Source organism: Ictidomys tridecemlineatus, chromosome 4, assembly GCF_052094955.1.
Source record: "Ictidomys tridecemlineatus isolate mIctTri1 chromosome 4, mIctTri1.hap1, whole genome shotgun sequence".
Classification (NCBI taxonomy): Eukaryota; Metazoa; Chordata; class Mammalia; order Rodentia; family Sciuridae; genus Ictidomys; species Ictidomys tridecemlineatus.
Window position 1 is genome coordinate 156,428,332 of NC_135480.1, and position 20,410 is coordinate 156,448,741.

The 20,410-nt window shown below is 32.8% G+C and overlaps 1 protein-coding gene across 12 annotated transcripts in view; it reads right to left on the reverse strand.

Annotated features, from left to right (window-relative positions):
• The window catches only part of Nfib (nuclear factor I B), a 419,314-nt gene that overhangs the window by 51,863 nt on the left and 347,041 nt on the right, over positions 1-20,410 (reverse strand). For all 12 annotated transcript variants that reach the window (XR_005733947.2, XM_021728207.3, XM_021728206.3 and 9 more), the window contains exons 4-6: positions 18,862-18,930; positions 13,358-13,478; positions 10,375-10,493 (exon numbers count right to left, since the gene is read on the reverse strand). Coding sequence is in view for 11 of the 12 variants with exons in the window: in XM_021728207.3 (XP_021583882.1) it covers positions 10,375-10,493; positions 13,358-13,478; positions 18,862-18,930 (309 nt within the window). In the remaining variant the exon portion in view is untranslated. The remainder of the gene's footprint in view (positions 1-10,374; positions 10,494-13,357; positions 13,479-18,861; positions 18,931-20,410) is intronic.

Here is a 20,410-nt window from a genome sequence, read left to right on the forward strand (position 1 = left end):
CTACGTTAAGAGGAGATAAGATGTCATCTTCAATTAGAATTCTCAACATTTAAAAAAAAATGAAATCATTTCTTTTTAAAGGAGAAAGTATGGTAGTCTTTGTGTAAAATAAATGGATTCTTACTTTAAACACTGAGTTATTTAATCTTAATTAACTTGAGCATATTATTGTATTATTCAGCAACTTGAAACATTTTGTGATGGCTGAAGTCTCTTTCTTACTGTATGTTTTAACCCCAGCACAGTTGAGTAGCACGTTACTACAAGTCTCTTTTTTTTATCACATCTCTATAATAAAAAAGGTCTTCAGGCTACACCTACACCCAATACAAAGTTAAAGCTCAAACCCCTTTGAAGCTCAGGAACACCTTTCTGAGACAGTTAAAAAAAAAAAAATCCTTTGAATAATAAAGAACAGTGTTAAAAAAACGAATACTAAACAAATGAAACAGCTTCTCTAGCACAAAACAACAACAACAACAACAACAAAAAACTTCAAAATGCCTTTATCCCTTAGCAATTTCATTTTAACAGACAATGATAAAGTGCCTTGAGTAATGTCAGTAAATGTAATTTAAAAGGGGAAAAAAACACCAAACAATTACACAGGATTGAGAGTATATTTTAGTCACTTATTAAACATCGGTATAGGTAAATAGCTGCTATTCGCCCTGCCTCTTGGGAAAACCTCTTAGCTATGGAGGCTTATTAGTGTTAAGCATCTGAGAGCCATGGACTATAAAATAAAATCAATACCGTAACCTTAACTGTAAAAGTCAGAAAGATACTGGAAGAGTTCTAATTTAACAAGATTACAGATGAGTTTTTAGAGGGGAACATTTGGGAAAAAGCCATGCATTTAGAAACATTTATGCTACCAGACATCTCCAGGCTTCTGTTGTACTAAGGCTGTTGTTGCCCACACTACTAACAGGGTTGATTTAACTGATGTGTTACTTCAGTGGGTTTACAGGAAGGTCCTAGAAATAATCTAGAACTTATTTAAAAAAGAAAAAAGAAAATCATTAAACTAAGGTAGTAAACTAATTGGGAACAATTATGATTTAATGGGATTTTAGCAAGGCAGAAAAAAATCATGAAAATTTGAAGTTTGTCAGTTTAGCAGCTCAATGCAAATAGGATTACTCTGCACAATGTTCTGTTTCTCTTAATGGAAAAAGTATGAAAACTAACATAAATTGTAGTGTTTAAGCTCAACCTAAATCTATATTTTTCCTCCAACAAATGTAAATGATGAAAAAAAAGAACATCCTGTCAATGAAATTACTACGATGGCATATTTATTATCCTAATGGTTTTAGAAATAACGTGAAATTGATCAGTAACAAAACCTCTATTTAGTAATGGACCAACTACATTTGTGAGATAATGTCAATGAAATAGAATATTGTCACAGGATAATGGTCTCCTATTGCTACGTCCGTAGTCATTTAGAGAAAAATAAATGTTGCTGTCTGGCTGAGTCATTTGTTTTCAAAGTAGGAGACACTGATCCCATAACAAGGTTCTGTTATAATAATTCAATCTCTATCAATCATTTGTTGTAACAGAACAGTGCAGGACAGGACATGTACTTTTGAGAAATGTACATTCCTTGGGTATAAGGCAAAACATGCCTCCAAGTACATAAACAGCCCCATTATTTTGTTATTCAATGAGAGTTTTTAAAATAAACATTTAAAAGGTAATTTAAGAAATGGAAAATCTTCTGAATTTTCAAAAAGTTTCATGTTAATGAAAGCTCAGATGAGGAGAGGATGGGTATCCCTTAAACAAAATGCTTGCAATAAGAATTGTTTTAGCTTTCAGAGTTTCTTTTTCAAGGTTTGGAATATTTGCATATACATAATGAGATATCTTGGACATAGGAGCCCCCATAATGAGATGTCTTTGGGGATAGGTGTAAGTTTCACATATGCCTTATCCATAGCCTGAAGGTAGTTTTATACTACATTTTTAGTGTGCATGCATTTAGACTATAGCCCAAAACATGAGGTCAGGCATGAAATTTTGTACTTGTAGCATCATGTTGGTGTTCAAAAAGTTCTTGGTTTTTGGACTAGGGATTATTGAAAATTATCAAATTCCTTGACTGCAATTGATTTAAAAATCTAAAATGTTGGAACACAAAGGAACTTTAGAATCTAACATTGTTATCTTACACATGGGAAAATTCTAAGCATTATCAGCATGGGTAATGATCAGTTTAATAAGTTGTAAAATGGAATTTTTAACAGGTTTTAAAAGAAAAAATATATGTAAATATATTACTTAGCTAATCACCTGAGAGTAAATGTTCAATAAATGGTAGCCACAAATAGCAACAGGATCTGGTTTGCCTCATTTACATATACTTTCTGAACACAATTTTAAATTTATGCGGTTTCTTCAACGAATTAATGATATAGGAAAAGCGAAAGGGTAGCTAGTAAAGGGTAAACAGGCTGAAAGTTTAAATAGACTACATCAGAATTCTCATTCAAAAGAACAACCTTCAAGATAGACTGGGGAATTAGAACTTATATGGGGTTATATTAAGGAACTATTATTGTTTTTTAAATTGAAAATGGTTCTGTATGTAAAAAATTTCTTTGTTAGGGTGATAACCCTTAGAAATATTTATATGCAAATGGCATAATATACTTAAAAATAGTTTTTAAAAACTGGAAGATATAAAATGAATAAGATTAGTAAAATATTGTTAATAGTTGAAGCTGGGTGAGGTACAATGTTCTGCACTTTACATTTTTCTCTACTTTCCAAAGCAAAAACTTTTAAAAATAATGCTTAGCCATACATTTTATATTAGCTCTTCTCCACATTTATCTATCAAAAGCATTCATACATGCAATTTTTTAACTTCAAAACTGATTATATATATTTATATATTGAAGCAGTTAAAATATATATAAATATATAATCATATATATTCATATAAATATATATTTATATATAAATAATCCTAATAGTAGTATAATGTATTATAAATACAGTGTAATATATGTGTGTGTGTGTGTGTGTGTGTGTGTGTGTGTGTGTGTATACATGTACCATCTTGAGATTTTTGTTTTGGCAATTCTTTCAGAACTCTGAAAATGAAAAATTCACTTCAGTTCTCCCATTCTAGTTCTACAATTCAGAATTCATCTTGAAGCTTTTAAGGAAAACTGTCCATTTTCTGAGAATTGTGAAGCGGTGGTAAAATTCTGCTAGTCCACTTCTCCCCACATAAGTAAGTTTACTTACTGATTCTCTAGGGAGACTGTAGTATAACAGAAAAAAATTTGATTTAAAAAAAAGAAGATCTAGGCTCTGCAATTAGTTACCTAGACACCGGACAAGTCAGTCTTTCTGATTCTTGGATTGCCTAGCTGTAAAATAAGGAGTCTTAATTATGTTTCACTATTATATATGATATTGATAGTCTAAAACTAAAAAGACACCTGCTTTCCAAACTACTGCAAAATAAGCTTACACATGAAATCAATGTGTGAAAGGATTTGAAATAAAAACCTTTTATTATGCCACTGAACTTTGTATGGCACACTGTGACAGTCTCCCATGGGTTTCTGATGTTCCTATTTTAATCTGCATTCCATCAGTCCAGAGACCCAGTATTACAAAGAAAGTTATTATTATTTCAAACTAATTTGCTATTTCGGTTTTTCTACAAAATGCTGTATTTTCAAATTATTAAGGCTCCAGAGAACAGAAATATGAGTGAGTACAACTTTTCCATATTAATCAGCGTGGAGCCTTCAAACATATATACGAGTTAGCCCCGCCCAGAATCAGATCACATGAAATGAGGACAGATATTTGTTGATTAGCAGGCAACATAAGGGATTCTGATGAAAGCCTTCACCAACAATTTAATGTTTTCCTTCTGTTTCAAAGATGTTCATGTGATTTTTTTTTAACTTTAGCAGTGTAGCTGAAGAGAATAATATACACCCCAGTGGAAATATCCCTGAAGTTTGTTTTCCAATGTCATGAAATACATGGAAATTCACTTGTAGTTCTCAAGTTCTGATGTTTTTCATAATAAAAAGCTCAACTGGAAATCTTAAAAATTATGCTTATACATTAAACTCATACGAGCTCTTCTCCACATTTATCCCCCAAAAGAACTTGTATCTCTGTTTTTTCTCTTGCTCAAAAATTTGATATTTGGACATTTGCTACTTAATCCTGTGATCTGAACTCTAGGAATGTAAGGAATTGGTGTTTGATCTGCTGCACAAAGGCAGGTTAAAAAGTCCTTCCACCAAGGTTACTGTTGCCTTGCTATTCTCTAGGACTCCACAGAATGCTAGTGGCTCCCAGGCAGCAGTCACTCAATCTCTGGGAAAGCTACTTAACATGTTCTGCTCCCTTAGCTCCAGAGAAACCTCAAAGTTGTGTCATTTATCAGTTGGGAGTTTGGGCTTGAGCACTGTTCCTCTATGTCTCAACCTCATGTTGCCTGTAGATTCTTCCACAGAAATAAAAGGTTCTGAAATCACAAACTTAATAAACATACTTGTTCAATTAGCAGTCACTCCTAGATAACCACAGTAATGTGTTAAATATTTGACATTTTCATTCATGAATGACAAAAGCTTAAATACTGTTAAAACCGAATTTTCTAAACTTAGTTGACCACTCTTCTATCTTGCTTATTTAGAAACATTCTTAAACTCACAATAAGTGATGCTGGTGTCTGCTAGCAGTTCTGTTAGGATGCTACCACACTCTTATTTACTGTTATTTATTTTTTGATTGAGCTTATGATAATAAATTGGCATTATCACTCACTAGCATCCAGGGTTCCTTTGAGTCCTTTGTCTTAACTCATCTGATATCTAAAATTACCTTATAAAATTCTATAAAATGCAAATTGAAATTTAGTAAAAAGACTGCATTACTAATGAGAATGTTTATAAATAAATTATCATAAATCTCCACACTTGCAAATATATTAAAATTTCAGAAAAACTTGCCAAGAGGACTTAGATAACAGAACTTCAAAAATATTTTTTTATATTAGCCTTTTTATTTTCTAGTACCTACAACAACCAGAACTCAATGCATAAATATAACTTATTTTAGAATCAATTTAATTTTTTAAACTACTCTTAAAATTGTAATTACACATCAATACAGCAAGTAGTACCAGTTTTGTTCCAAGGTGCCAATTAACTGACATATTATAAAGATTTGCCTCTTATATTGCTTAAAAGTAAGTTAGTTCTAAAGCATGAATATAGTCACTTTGCAATCTGGTTTATATTATTTATTTTCTGTGAAGTTCTTTTTTTCATAAATAGTACAAAACTATTTTTCTGTTCAGCAGGTCAAGGACTGGAAAATTAATCTCATTTGTGTGTTCAATGCCTATAAAAATTCCTGGCATATAACAGTCATTTGATAAATGTTAATTGAGCCAAATTATCTCAAATCCTAAAGGTCTAGAAATTAATAAAATTGTACTGCATGAAAAATCTTTTTGAATTTACATTTTATCTAAGATCATAAGCTGTTTTAATACTCATCAGACTGAGAAGTTATTACATATTCCATTTAGAAATCCATGACTGTATATTACAAATATATTTACCATATCATGTTTTTCTCACTGTCTATTAAGTAGTGCTTTATGAGTGTTACATTTAGACTTGGATGAATCAATGACTATTAGAATGGCAATGGCAAAGTGACCTTGATAAATGATATTTCAAACATTCAAGCAAATAATAAATGGGCATTGGCATACAACTAGATTTGGTCTCATGAAGATAACTTGAACTAGAAGTAAAATCATGACTTATCTCATTTTTCCTCTTATATCCAAAGTTACAAGAATTGCTCTAGTGATTTCTAGAGAAGTATATTAACTAGGAATCAAGTCTCTGAATTTATTCAAGATAGCTTAATGTAGATAAAATTTCAAAAAGAATATTTTATAAATAAGTGTTATAAAAATAAATTATTTCAAACAACAATAAATGTTGATGAGGTTGTGGGGAGAAAGGAACACTTGTACATTGTTGGTAGGGCCCCAGACTAGTACAACTGCTCTGAAAAGCAGTTTGTAGATTCCTCAAAAAAACTAGAGATGGAACCACCATATGACCCAGCTATCCCATTCCTGGGTATTTTTCCAAAAGATCTAAACTCAGCATATCACAGTTACACAGCCACATCAATGTTTATAGTAGCACAATTCACAATAGTGAAATTACAGAATCAACCCAAATGTCTGTCAATAGATGAATGGATTAAGAATTGTGATATATATGTACAATGGAGTTCTACTTAGATATTTTTAAAAAATGTAATTAAGGCTTTTGCCAGTAAATGGATGGAAATGAAGACTATCATGCTAAGTGAAATTAGCCAATTCAGAAACTCAAAGGTTGAATGTTTTCTCTCATATGCAGAAGTTAGAGCAAAATAAAGGAAAGGGGGAGGGAAGGATAAGATTACATAAATAGACAAGCAAAATGAAATCTATTGGAATAGAGGAAGAAGAAGGGGAAGGGGGACTCGAAGGAAAAGGCAGAGGGAAAAGGGGGAATCATGAACTGAAATCATGTATGAGTTTGTTGGGATGAAACCAACCATATGTATAACCATAAAGTTCTAACAAAAAATAAAATAAAAAATAAAAAAATTCTCAACCTGCATACTATCACTGATAAAATAAAAAAATTCTCTGATAAAGATCATTAAGATCTTAAATGATGGAAAACAGTATAAAAAAATGATCAGGGCTATGGATATATTTAGTGGTAAAGCACTTGCCTAGTATGTGGGAGGCTAGGTTTGATCCCCAGCTCAAGAAAGGAAGAAAGAAAGAAAGAGGAGGAAAAGAGAAAGAAAGAAGAAAAAAAACATGAAAAGGAATTTATTAGAAATAGAAGCAGTCAGAAGTTTAAAACCTTAGTCTTAGACTAAGTAAGGAGAACTAATTTAGAACTTAAGAATAAAGCAATTACTCTTTGCTTATAGCCCAGAATTATTTTCTCTGTCCTTTCCTTCTCTATGTATAAAACAACATTAAGTAAAAATATAAATATTACTTAATTTAGATGCTGACAAATTAATTTCTATCACTATTCATTAGAAGAATAAGCAAATTTTATATTCTTCTACCAATGTTTAATACCATTAAATACTGTTTAATTTAAAAGTATTTGTCTTTTTTGCAAAATTATAAATAATAATTCTTTCATAATCAGAAAACTATACCTTTTTTGTTTTGAAAAGACAAAATTAACTGTAACGTACTAAAAAATAGTTTTTCATTAAATTATTGAATATTACATGAACATATCTCATTACATGAATTTAGATTTTTGTAAAATGCCTAATTTCTTTCTAAAATAAAGTATACTAACTTGGTTATATTATAGTCTTTATTTTTGCCTATTTGAAATAAATCTCAATGATTCATACTAATGTTTAAGACTATAAGGGAAAACAGAATCCACATATTGTCCAGAATTTTGTTGTTTTTATTTGCCTATCTCAAAAATCAGCTTTGCTAAGAGTTATGGCAAGAATAGATTTCAATGCAAAGTTAACACTAACAGAATAAGGAATATAACCAGGAAATAATTGTAAATTTAAGTGTTTCTGCTAATCGTAAAATAAGCCATGTTACAATCACCCAGTAAGTAGTTACTGAGTACCAATTAGTACTGGGTTTTATGACAGAAATAAGTATAAGACAGATTAAAGCCATTACAAGTGTCAGAGTAGTATTCAGCCTGTGCTTTAAACAATTCCCTTCATGACAGACACGTATGTCTAAGGAACATTTGAAGATGGACAAGAACAACTATGAGGCATTTTATTTTGTGAATTTTAAAAAGGCAATTTTCCAAGAACAAAAGGACTGCATTTGGCTTAGCAAATTTATAAAGATAGTACTGTACTGCCCTCATTTTTTCATTATAGTTGAAGTCTTCTACCCACAATGGCTTATTGTGCACATTACAAAGTCTTCGGGATCTTCAGAAATAAAGTGACAAGAGTTTTTCTTTTTTTTTTTTTTTTTTTAAGCACACTTGAGAATGGAACATTCCTCCTTACCCTTAATATAATATGCCTTTACAGACTTCTCCAGTAATTCTAGTCATCTTGACAATAGAAAATCACCAAGACAATGCAATGATTTTACAAAGAAAAAGAATGACAGTTTCCCTTCTACTTTTCAAAAATGTTTTATAATATGATTTGAGATTGGCTTTATTGAATAGACTGAAAGAGGAATCAATTCTTATAAAGTGACACTCTCTATAATAAAAAACACCTACACTACTGAACAACACAGACATTCTCACACATTTACAATGTTATCATCATTACCATCAGAACCTTTCCAGAACAAATTTTTGACAAGGAAAATATAGCTTTGTTTAGAATAAACTGACAATGTCAGTAAAACAAGTAATAAAATATAAAGGGTTGAGGAGTTTGTTTTTACTCACAGTTCTACACCTCAGGTAAAAGTCTCTATTATTCCCTGACTTCACTAAGGTGTCTGGTTTTCCAGTCTATTAATGGTTCATTTATCCAACAAATATTTATTGTGCCCCTACTATGCACCAAGTCTTGAGTTAGATACTGGCTGCAGTAGTAGTCTATTGCCTTTGCAGTGTAAACAGATTTAAACAATCCCATAAATAAATATGGAATTATACATTTTGAAAACAATACAAGAATGATAGGATACTAGACACCAGGAGACAAAACAGGAAGTCCTGATTAAGGTTCAAATTCCTCAGAGTAAGTTGGTCCCTGAAGGATGGAAAAGAATTTGCTAGAGCAAGAGTCAGGAGAAGAACATTCCAGAGGACAAGGATTATAAGAAGGTCCTGGGTGTTACATTCCTAAATCTAAACAAAGCCGCAGGCTCAGGTGCAAACAGGAAGGAAAAGCCCAATGGCACCTGCTGAGCTGCAGCTGCAGCCAGAGGCCAAGCCTGTCAGTCAAAGGAGGGAGTTCTGATCTTCCCCTAAAAGTACTCAGATCTCACTAAGGACCCAAAGCCAGTGTGACATAATGCTGTTTATCTTTTATAAAGATGATTGTTGTCTCCTACATAACGAAAGGATGGATCTGGCTGATCTTTAAGTCCTTCTACGAAATGACCCCTGTCATCTATCACTTCCTTTCCTATGCACAATGTCCAGTCACATGGTACACAGAACCATTCTCAAACTTACCTACCCATCTCAACAGTTGGCTGTGCTTTTGCCTGCCCCTACTTTTTACTAGTTAAATTTCAACAAGCTGAAAAGACCCAAGAGACTCAAAGTCCAATTCCTCCATGGAGGTTTTTCACTATTTTTTAAAATACTGTGTCACTTAATATAAAAATTCTGAGCAACAAAACGGGAGTTGAGTTAAGGAACTGATCTTAGCTTTAAATGTCAAGCTCCACCGTTATTTGTCTGCTAAGATTGTTCAATATATACCTCTCCAACCCCCACAAATACACACCCAAATTTGAGTCGAAAGCCATTGATAAAGAGCACCTTTTATTTAAAGGCAGAATTTGACTTAAAAGGCAATTTTCAAATACACTTTATGGTGCCACTATAAAAATCTTATTTGCACACATGTATAAACACTAACAAAAACTGCAGCTAGCTCATTTGTCTATTTCCATGCTTAATAATCTCCCTGTAATTGTGGTAAAAGGGGTAGATGCTTATAATGAACTATATTCAATCCAATAGACATTAAAAAGGGAAAAAAATCTAAGTCTCACCCTCAGAAAGCTAAACAACACCTATTACTTAAAATTTTATTTCTCCTTAAAGTTGCCCTAGCACTGGGTTGTAGTTTTATCTAGAAAATATAACTACACTGACTCAGACATAAAGTTTCTTACATTATACTTTTATTTATTATTTATGCTATATTTATTTCCTCAAAGAACTGTGGCTTCCCTTAATCGAGAACCTTCAGTACTGACACCTACAAAGTGTTTAAAGTTTGGCTCTTCCTGGAAATGCCCCACAGAAAAAAGCCATTTACTCTAATCAAATCAACACTTGAGGTTCTGTTGCAATCCAACCAACTAACGTAGTCAGAGATGATCAGTCACACACCTAACTGTGAGTTCTCAGAGATCACTTTGTCCAGAAAAAAGGTCTAATAAAATAGGAAAAAATGGGATTTTTGTAACTTTGATAACATCTGACTAGTATATTATCACAAATAAATTTACTGAAATCATTTCAGTAATAGAATATAATCCATATTGGTTTACTGATATAATTTTTATTAGATGAAACTTATGAAAGGAGCCAACATTCTATTCTGATGTCCCTGGAGGCATCTCCTAGTATCACCCACCTTGATCTCTTTCATGCCATGTTCGACTTCCAGCAGCTGGTGAATTTGGAGAGGGGTAAAAGTCTCCGGTAGGACTTGGTTCCATATTTTCATCTATGGATATAGTTTTGGGTCTTTTGCTGTTAAAATATAACAATAGTCACATTAATTGGATTTTGGGGAGGATGTACAACATTTAAAAAATAAATGACTTAAGAAGACTCTTACTATGGAGATTTCCATAAACACAAAGCAATCCAGTCATTCTAAAAGAATGATGAGTATTCAAGACATGAAGAGCAAACATTTCTGGTTGTGTATCACTTGTCATACCATCTCTGCCTATATCTACTTTTCAAAAGTTTTTCCCCAAGAAATTTCTGTCATAAAAATTGAACTCTTAAGCGTGACTTGTCTGCCAATATTAATATCATGTTACTAAGATTGTACTTGACACTTACTATAATGATCATCAATATTAATAATTTTATTTGCGTAGCACTTGCCGTAGACAATGTAATTCATATTAATTCACAGGTAAGGTAATGGGACTTAGAAGTCTCAAGTCTTGACTTGACCATTTATTAGTTCTTAATAGTAAGCTCCTTAACCTTTCTAAACTCAGTTTAATCATCTGTAAAATGGAAATAATAAAACTGCTTCAAAGGGGGATGACTGAGAAGATTAAATGAGTTATTAACTATAAAGCATTTAGTTAAGTGGCTGGCATTTATAACATACTTATTAAATATTAATTATTAGCATTAACCCTATAATTCACAATAAATTTTATAGTACTTTACTGATTATACACTACCTCATATAATAATCTTTAACTTTTTCTAAAATATGACATTATTGATCCTTTATTGTTTAGATTAACATAAAAAAGGTGTTTCCAAATTCAAACCAAACACATACTTTCATTTCAGAATGAAACACCCTAATAAGGAAAACATGATTCATCCTAATTATTTAAAACAGTGAATACCTAGAGCGAAATTTTTAAAACTATTCATGATATGAGTCACATTGCTTGATACACTGCTTTCATATACTCCTACCAATACCTTATTCAACAGTTAATTATGACTATGAATATAAATGTTTTTCTTTAACTAAAAGAATTCCTTATTTGTGCCCATGCAGATAAAAAACTAAAAATAAAAAATAAAAAAAAACCTTCTGAATCAACTTTATGCAGTGATAATAAACGTAACGTCATCGGGTTTCAGAACTCAACAATGACCTCAAAAATTCTATAGAAAAGCCAATCCTACTTTTTTTTTTTTTTAACAAATGAGGAGACACATTTGTTAAAATTCAGTGAGAAATTCAGTGAGTTTCCAGAGCAAGTTAATGGGACTAGCCAGACACAAAAGAAGGCCCTGGGACATCCAAGACCACACTCCTCCCACCACACTAGGTCCCCAAGCCTTTGAAGCCTGTGTGCCTGGGTCTATTTGTAGATACACTTGTGATTAATATTTGACTCACAACTCCCAGAGTATTAACATGATCAAAGATGGTCATTTCTATGCATGCTCAACCATAGCAAGAATAAATACTTGATTTAGTTTCTTCCTTAGGTATCCAGGGTTTGAGCTTATATTTTTAAACTCTCCTTTGAAACTAATTCTTCCATCTGTGAGTTAGCATAAGTACAAAAAAAATTAAAATCGGAGAGGAATTATTCTCAGACCGAAGTAGTAGAGAAATGTTTTCAAAACTTGTTTATTCTGAAGGACATAGCACCTGATACAGAGTGACCATGAAAGATCTGTGCTGACAACATCCTGATCCAGCAGAGGGAATGAAAGTTAGTACTCACATTTTAAATCTAGAAAAACTAAAGTACTTTTAAGACCTAAACAAGTCAGAGATCAATTTAGTGAGAATAGATCTAATTATCTTGATTTATAATCTAACTATATGAAAATACAGTTTGACTATAAATGATATAAAATTGGCCTTAATTTATAAACATACAAATATAACTATTCCCATAACTAATTCAAATGCAATTAACTTTCTTTACTGAGAATACTCTAATAAAACAGTTTTACAGGGCTGGGAGTGTGGCTCAGTGGTAGAGCGCTTGCCTAGCATATATGAGGCACTGGGTTGTAACCTCAGCACCACAGTAAACAAACAAACAAATAAATAAATAATTTTAAAAATAAAACAATTTTACAGATATTATTTTACTTCTAAAAATTAAAAGAATAAAACCTGTTTTGCTCTGCAATTCATTAGAGTCTTTTATCTGATCATGGGTATATTTAATGCTCCAGAAACAAATGAATCTTCTTATATGAAAGATATAACTCAAAAAGAGAAAAACAATACATCAATAATAATTTATTCACTTCAACTGAAAGTTGCAATCAAAGGTCAAGAGAGAAAATGAGAACATCAAGAGAGAATGAAAAAGCAAAGAAACTACTCACTCTTCATCCACATTAACAAAAACTGGTTAGTCTCAGAGCAGGTAATACTTTACTGGGACCTGAGAATCAACTAACTTAGTCAAAGAACGTTAACTTATTGAAAACTTTGGCCTACAATGAGGCCTTTACTTTTAAGGTTAGGTAATAATACATTTTTCATGTTTCCTTATTCCAGGTGTGGATGTGGTATCATGAGTTACCAGGATGGATCACTTATAAATCAGGGATCACTGACACCGCAACATTATCAACTTACCAAAAGGATTAGTAAACTTGTACAACTATAACATTTCACAGGACAAGATAAAAATCATATTAATATATTTTCATAGTTCCTTTGTCCCCTCAAAGATTTTTTATAAATTCTTTGTACATTTACAGTTAATTTGCAAATATCAAAATAAATTATACCAGGAAAGATTAAGCGTCTGCAAACTATCAGCAAAAACTGTTTTATTTCTCCTCTCTATCAATTTATCTACTGTCTATCTGCGCATCTACCTTTCCACCTATCTGCACACAGATGCAACAAGATTAGTTCCTCTTTCCATTACCTGCTTGGTGGAGAAGACAGAGACCTCTGAAGATTAACCCCGGAGTTCATGTCATGATAGTATGGTTGGCTCGGAATTTCTCCAATTGGGAAGTTGACTCCAGTTCCCTGGGTTATGGGTGCTGAGGAGGAAAAGGAAAAGAAACACTGGGACTGACATTCATACTTCTCATCTCTATGCAGATGTAAAACCTAATATTTTCCAAGCTTTTGGGCAAGGAAGAGGAGAATCCTCTTTACCTCAAGGTTCTAATACCCACAGTACTGGTACTGGGGGTAGGACTTGAAAACTTGCTCATCACATTGAGCATTCAAACTGTCATCACTGTTACCACTTCCCCTAATCCCACTCCCAATCTTCTTCCCTCACTTCTTGACATCAGTGGTCACTGCACCTGTCACCTCACTGCTTTACAGATGCCTTCAGGGAAACAGAACATTTGATTTCAAAAGCACCAATTTGCGATAAATCGAATCATTGTTAAACCAATAAATATAAAGCAGTTTCACAAATACCAAGGATTATTATTTTATGATATTAATAACATTAACATTAAAATGAATTGGAAATCATGATATTTATAATCATTTGATATAAAAAGATACATATAATAAATTATAAAATTATATTTATAATTTATAATTATATTTATAATTATAAATTATATATAAAAATTAGATATTTATTTTAAAAAGTGAAATTTACTAATATGAAATAAAAGTCAAGTTTTTCCCAAATGCATATTTAGGTTTCATATATAAATCGTAAGTGTGGCTGCACTTAACAGTTACACTTTGTTTACAAAAAAAAAAAAGTTTATGCCATCACTTTATAAATCATTTAGAACATATTCATGGACCTTTATATTTTAAGATAGTACTTTGTAAATGAAGAAGTATGTTTGAATTTGCAAACATATTATGAACTAAATTTTTATATAGAATTATTTTTTGTACAATGTAGTACATCTGTTCAAATTTTTAAAATTAATTTTTAGACATCTTGAATAAATCTGAGAGACAGTGTGTTTGTTAGAATGAAGAGTGTTGGGAGATAAATAGCCTTTTAGTTCAAACCCCCTCTGCCACTTAAAAGCGGTATGCTTCAGTTTCCTAAATTTTAAATTGGGAAGAGTAATAATAAGTTTTACACGTAATTATTTTGAGGAGGAAATGAGGTAAGTAATGATAAAAGCCCAGAATTGTGCAAAATAAATCCTCAGCAAACATGAGTTCCCTCCCTTCTTTGCTTTCTCCCCCAAATGTTTCCATAGTAGTGTGGTTAACAAACATGGAACAACTCAAAAATGTCCCCAAAGTAGGAAAAGCAAAATAAATCTACTTGTTGAAAGTTTATTCACTCAAAAGTCGTTGACTATGTCCATTATTGTCAAGTATTTCAAATGGCTACAAAATAATCTTAGATACCCTTAATAACTACAGTGGGCAACAAATTGGGTGAACAAAACACTTGTGCAAATACAAATACCAAGACAGTGGGACTGCCCAGATGAATAATATGATCACAAAATGCTAGAAGATTTCCAGAGAGAAAAATCTAATTCAGGCTTGAATGTGCCAACAAGTCTATGGAAACAGTGTATCTGGCACTGGGTTTTGGAGAACAAGCAAGGATGATACTGAAGGAAGATTATTCCAAACAGGGTTTACCATAGAAGCAAAGTCAAGAACAGAGACTATCTGCAAAGTGAAGACAAGGTAGGCTGGTGTCAAAGAATAGTGCTGAAGGCCAGTATATATTTCTTTACCTTCAGGCTTTCAGAAACTAAGGATTTCCTAAGGTGTGTCAACAAATTCCAGAAAAGAACACACCATCTCTTAAATCTCCCCCTCTCCTAACTGCCTCCAGTTGAATAAAAAATTCCAAAGGGGCTACAGATTTAAAGAACATTTTCTTACCCGGAATTTGTAATAAACATTCTAAATATGTTTATTATCAGTTGAATTGTGCTTTAATATCAGGCCAGCCATGGTTAACTTAAGATATTTTTAAGGGAGTATGATTAGGAGGCACAAGCTTTATTATAGAAAAGTAATCATGGAATGCAATGAACATCACTATAAAAATTAAGTAAATATACACACAGTGAGTCTCTGCTCCAAATTTCTGGAGCATCTGCCTTCCATCAGATGGTTCATTTTATATAATATACTTTAACTTCCTTTCACAGAAAATATTTATATGCAATGTGTAACTGTGTCTGATGACTTGAGTTATTTAGACAGCTAAGATGTAGCTATGTTTTCTGTGGCTTGAGGTACACCAGAGGTTAAAAAAAAAAATGAGGTAAGAAATCCCACAGTAACCATATGCTTTAAAATTCATTATTAGAACCAGGTTGTATGTGACATTGGAAACACGGTTCGTGTTAGAAGCAGGCACTTGAGGGGTCAAGAGAACGTGAGCAATCTCTCTAGTTTCCTACAATAGTCATGGATAAAATCCAAAGAGTTACGAACAGGAAAGGTATAGGTTGTATCTTTTGAAAACAATTTGTAAACTTATTAATATTATATAATATTCAGACAAAGTTTTGCAATTTCTATCAAATATATATGACTTAACAGTCAACACAATTTACTTGGCCATAAACATAACTGGTTGTAATTTATATTCAAATGATAATTTTTTAAAAAAATCTCCAGAATTTTTTTTCTAAATTTTATTACAGAAGGATTATGGCACAGTATCAAGGTAGTAATAAAAATAATGTTTATACATGGACACTATAAAAATTAAGTATGCATTCTTAGAGTAAATAGTAGATGACAGAAAGAAAAGTAGGTTAATAATAAATATGACCAAAATACTAAACCAACACATACAATTTATTTAGAAACAAGGAGAGCATATCTCAGGCAGATCTTGCTGTTGAAAAGCTCTGGAAGAACTCAGAGCAGTTGCAGAGACTGGCAGTGGGACCTCTCCCAGAGAGCTACAAGGGAGCTGAGAGCTGCAAATCATGTTTAAGAGGTTGCCAATATCCTCTTAGAAGCCGAAGCACCAAAGAACCTCAGATTCTAAGGGTTAGAGGCCAACCCTTAATCTCTCTTATTGTTCTCCTCACTCCAAAAGCTGATCCTAAATCAACTTTTAAGATGGAGATAATATCATTCAACAGAGAGATCACTATCCTAAAACTGAATAGCTTCATTAGCTAAAGTCAACATACACATTAGTGGGTCATATGATAGTAAAACCCTAGAGGACAGAACCATTAACACACCGTGAACCTTCAAGAAGTCAGAACTGTGATATACAGCATAAGGGCTGTGCTGTGGTTTATGTTGACTTAGCAAACCCGTATTTCATAAACAATGAAGTTCAACTGTGTAAACAAGATTATAATGTGAATATATTAAAACACTTGGGAGAATAACTTCTCAAGCATTTTAGAGATACCTATTTACATATGGAGAAGAAAATAAATGTTTGTTGAATAAATTAACTAAAGAATGAATATGGATAATTAATGTACTAATTACAAATCAGTTATGTTCATTATAACAAATAACCTAAAAACCTCTAAGAAATGACAGTATGAATTAAGAATGGATGAATGAAGTATGTTAAATTCACCTTGTTTCTGAACTGCTATTATAGGAAGGTATTTTTAAGCTATTGTTTTGTTTTTGAAATTCAGATTTTTCAAAATATCACTCTGGGCTTTTGAAGGTTCCAGACTAGTTCTCCTTTGACAGCACTTTGCATAGTTGCCTATTAAATAAACATTTTCTGACAGATTATTCTACTGCCCTTTCTCATAAAAAGCATGCAAATACATCATGAAACTTAGTACAAATTTAAGCAAATAACTTCACATACCTCATAATGATTGCAGTATAGCCTTCCCGCTAAGTAGCAGTAGAGAAATGCATAAGAACATGCAAATGTTCCCTTCCTTACATGATGCAGGAATGTGCTAATGATCAAGTCAGCTATATTCCTTTCCAAATAAAAAACTAAAATTAAACTAAAAATTTTAAATGTCAGAGACCTTTGCATATCACATTTGATCTGGAAAGACACAAAGGCTTATGGCCTTGGGCAATGGAGTAGACCACAGGAATCCTCTTGTCCTGTAAATACATACTCTAGAGACACCAGAATATATGATTTCATCTTCTACACTGTCCCCAGGTAAATGTACCCATGACAGCAGTCTTTTGGGCATACATTTTTATTTTATTTATTTATTTATTTATTTATTTAGTAGTTGTAGATGGGCAGCATACCTTCATTTTACTTCCTTATTTTTGTATATGGTACTAAGGACTGAACCCAGTGCCTATATGTGCTAGGCAAGCACTCTTCCCCTGAGCCACAGCCTTAGCCTCTTGAGCATATATTTATCTGCTCCTGAATTATGCCAGAAAAGATGAGTTCCCACAGTCTTGAAGTTCATGTGTATCATTCTCTTATGAACATGCTGTTTGTTCTGCCACTTCAGAAATCAGAGGTATTTGAGAAACTATGGTTCAAAAACATGGTTACCTCCTACCTTAAAGATTCCCTCACTGAACAGGACTCCAAAGCACTGCTAACTTCCACTCTCAGTAACTGCTCTTTCTGTTCTTTTTGAATCATCATAATTCTTGTTCATGACCTCTGAATTTGATCCAAATAAGTAGCACAACAAGAATCAGAGTGCCACCTAGTCATCTGAATAACATCATTCCAAACTGTGACACTTCCTATCAAACCATCAGGTACAAAACACAACATTCAAAGTTTCATGAGCAAGCTAAATCATAGAAAAGAGTGAGGAGAGTAGTCACCCCCTTTTCCATAATCAGTGCATTAAGAGTTCATCTCACATAATTTGCATACATTAGTAATAAGTCAAAGAGTTAATCAAGGGAACATACCCCTTGCTTAGGTAGCCAGCCAGGTAAGTTTTCCCTGGAAAAAAAATATGATCCAGCATGCCAAGAATGGTATCCAGGTGAGGTGGCCAGTTAAAACAATTGGACATTGTGTTGGATAACAATGCTTTCTATCTATATCCAACTACAATCTGCAAAGTTAATTTCTGCATCCCTTTACACTCTGCATGTTAGCGTGTATATCCTGTACATCTCCAACCCCCACCAAAATGTTAGTAAAATGAAAAAGCACTTATCTACAGGAAACTTATGTGGGTTATCATAACAACACAGAGTACATTTAATTAATCACACTTCCTTTGATATAAATGCCCAACTATGGTCACAAGAGAACTGAATTAGATGAATACCAATAACATGGCAATAAGAACAACCTAAAAATTAATTTTGCACAACAGAAAGTTTTGATTTGAATGTAAATAATTTAGAAAAATAGACATAATACATTCACTTAATGATTTCATCAAAAGGTTTAAGATTTTCAAATGCAAATTCTCTTAAGATGTAGTCACTCTTCATACTGTATTTAAGGTTCAAAATTTAAAATATTTTTACATCATACTGTACACTTGAGTAAAAAGAAAACCATTTACTTACTTCTGGATACCCTCACAAGTTCTGATACATTGAAGACTCCAGATTTTACAAAACTATCCTCAAGGTATCCTGAAAATAAACATCAAGAGGCAAAAGATCAACATAAGCAGAAAGTAAAATAAATGATTAAACACTAGAATTTGTTCATTGTTTGACCAAAGGTTAGAATAAAAAACAAGAAAGCTTATAACCAGGACAAATTAAAACAAAGCTCTTGGGAGTACAAACTGGTTCTGTTTGAACAAAAGTAAAAAGTTTAGATGCTAAATAATCTCATAGAAAAAATTTTCCTTAACTTTCCAAATGTGCAAATGTGGTTTTATTTGCCACATTTCATGCATTGAGAATGTTTAGGGCACTCATTTGACTCTGTAGCACCTGGTAGGCTAAAGTCTACCCATTAACAAAAAAAGAAAAAAAAGGAAGAAAGAAAAAGGAAAACCACAACCACAATTAGCACTTTGTTGGAAATACTTCAAAGATCTCTTGAAACCACTGTTCTTTCACAAATCCTTCACTGATTAAAGTGAGTTGCTGTTACCAGAACTCCCACCCTTGTTCCACAGTCACTAATAAAAGTAGAACTTGTACACACAACAAATACTACTTTGCACCAACCCATTTCCATGCATCTCTAATACACCTTGCATGATTTCAGTGCTTTCCTTACTCTTGCTATTACTTTTTGGACTCCCTTTAATTCAAAATGAGACATTTTAAGCAACAAAGGACAGTGAATCCAGGTCTCCAGGAATGACACATGATCCTTAGGTGACATCTTGGGCGCAGGGTCCATGATTCAGGAGCCTAAGAAAATTCATGCCTGTCTGCTAGTTGTTTTTGGCTATGTCCAGAGCTAAAGATGACACCCACAAACAATACTGTCCCCTCAGTTCTTATGCATGTCAAGGGAGTGTAATAAGAGTGAGGAGGAAGAGAAGAACTTAGGAGGAGGGAGATGGCTTGCAGCAGAGTGTCTAAAAATCCTCAGAATTGAACTCCAGGAAAAATTCTCTCCAGAGTCCAAGAACTGGCAATTTGATTGGATTTCCCATAAAGCTTTAAAACTGACCAAAGCATTAGTTTCAGTTCAGGAAGGTGAGAATGGGTGGTTAGCAACCTGAGTGTTCATGTTGGAGAGCTGGGATTTGAATTCCAGCCACAATTTACTAGCATGTTATGGGATCTTGTTCATGTTATTGTACTTCTTTGTGCCTCAAATGCCACATCTAGAAATTGGAGATAATAAAATCACCTACCTCATAAAATTGCTATGAATGCAAAGTGAGATAAAAATATAAAACCCATGCATGGTAAGCACTTGTTATTTGTGACCAATAAATTAAGCCACAGAGCCAGAAATTAGCCATATAGTGAATTATGCACACTGAATTCCACAAGTCCCATATTACTTGTGAATCTTTATTTAGAAAGTTTATCCTAACAAGGGTCATTGCCAATGCTCTCTAATCTTAAAAGCATGGCAGATGTCATTTCATTGGCATATACACTTCACTGCTGTGGACTGAGGAATCATGTATGTCCGAAC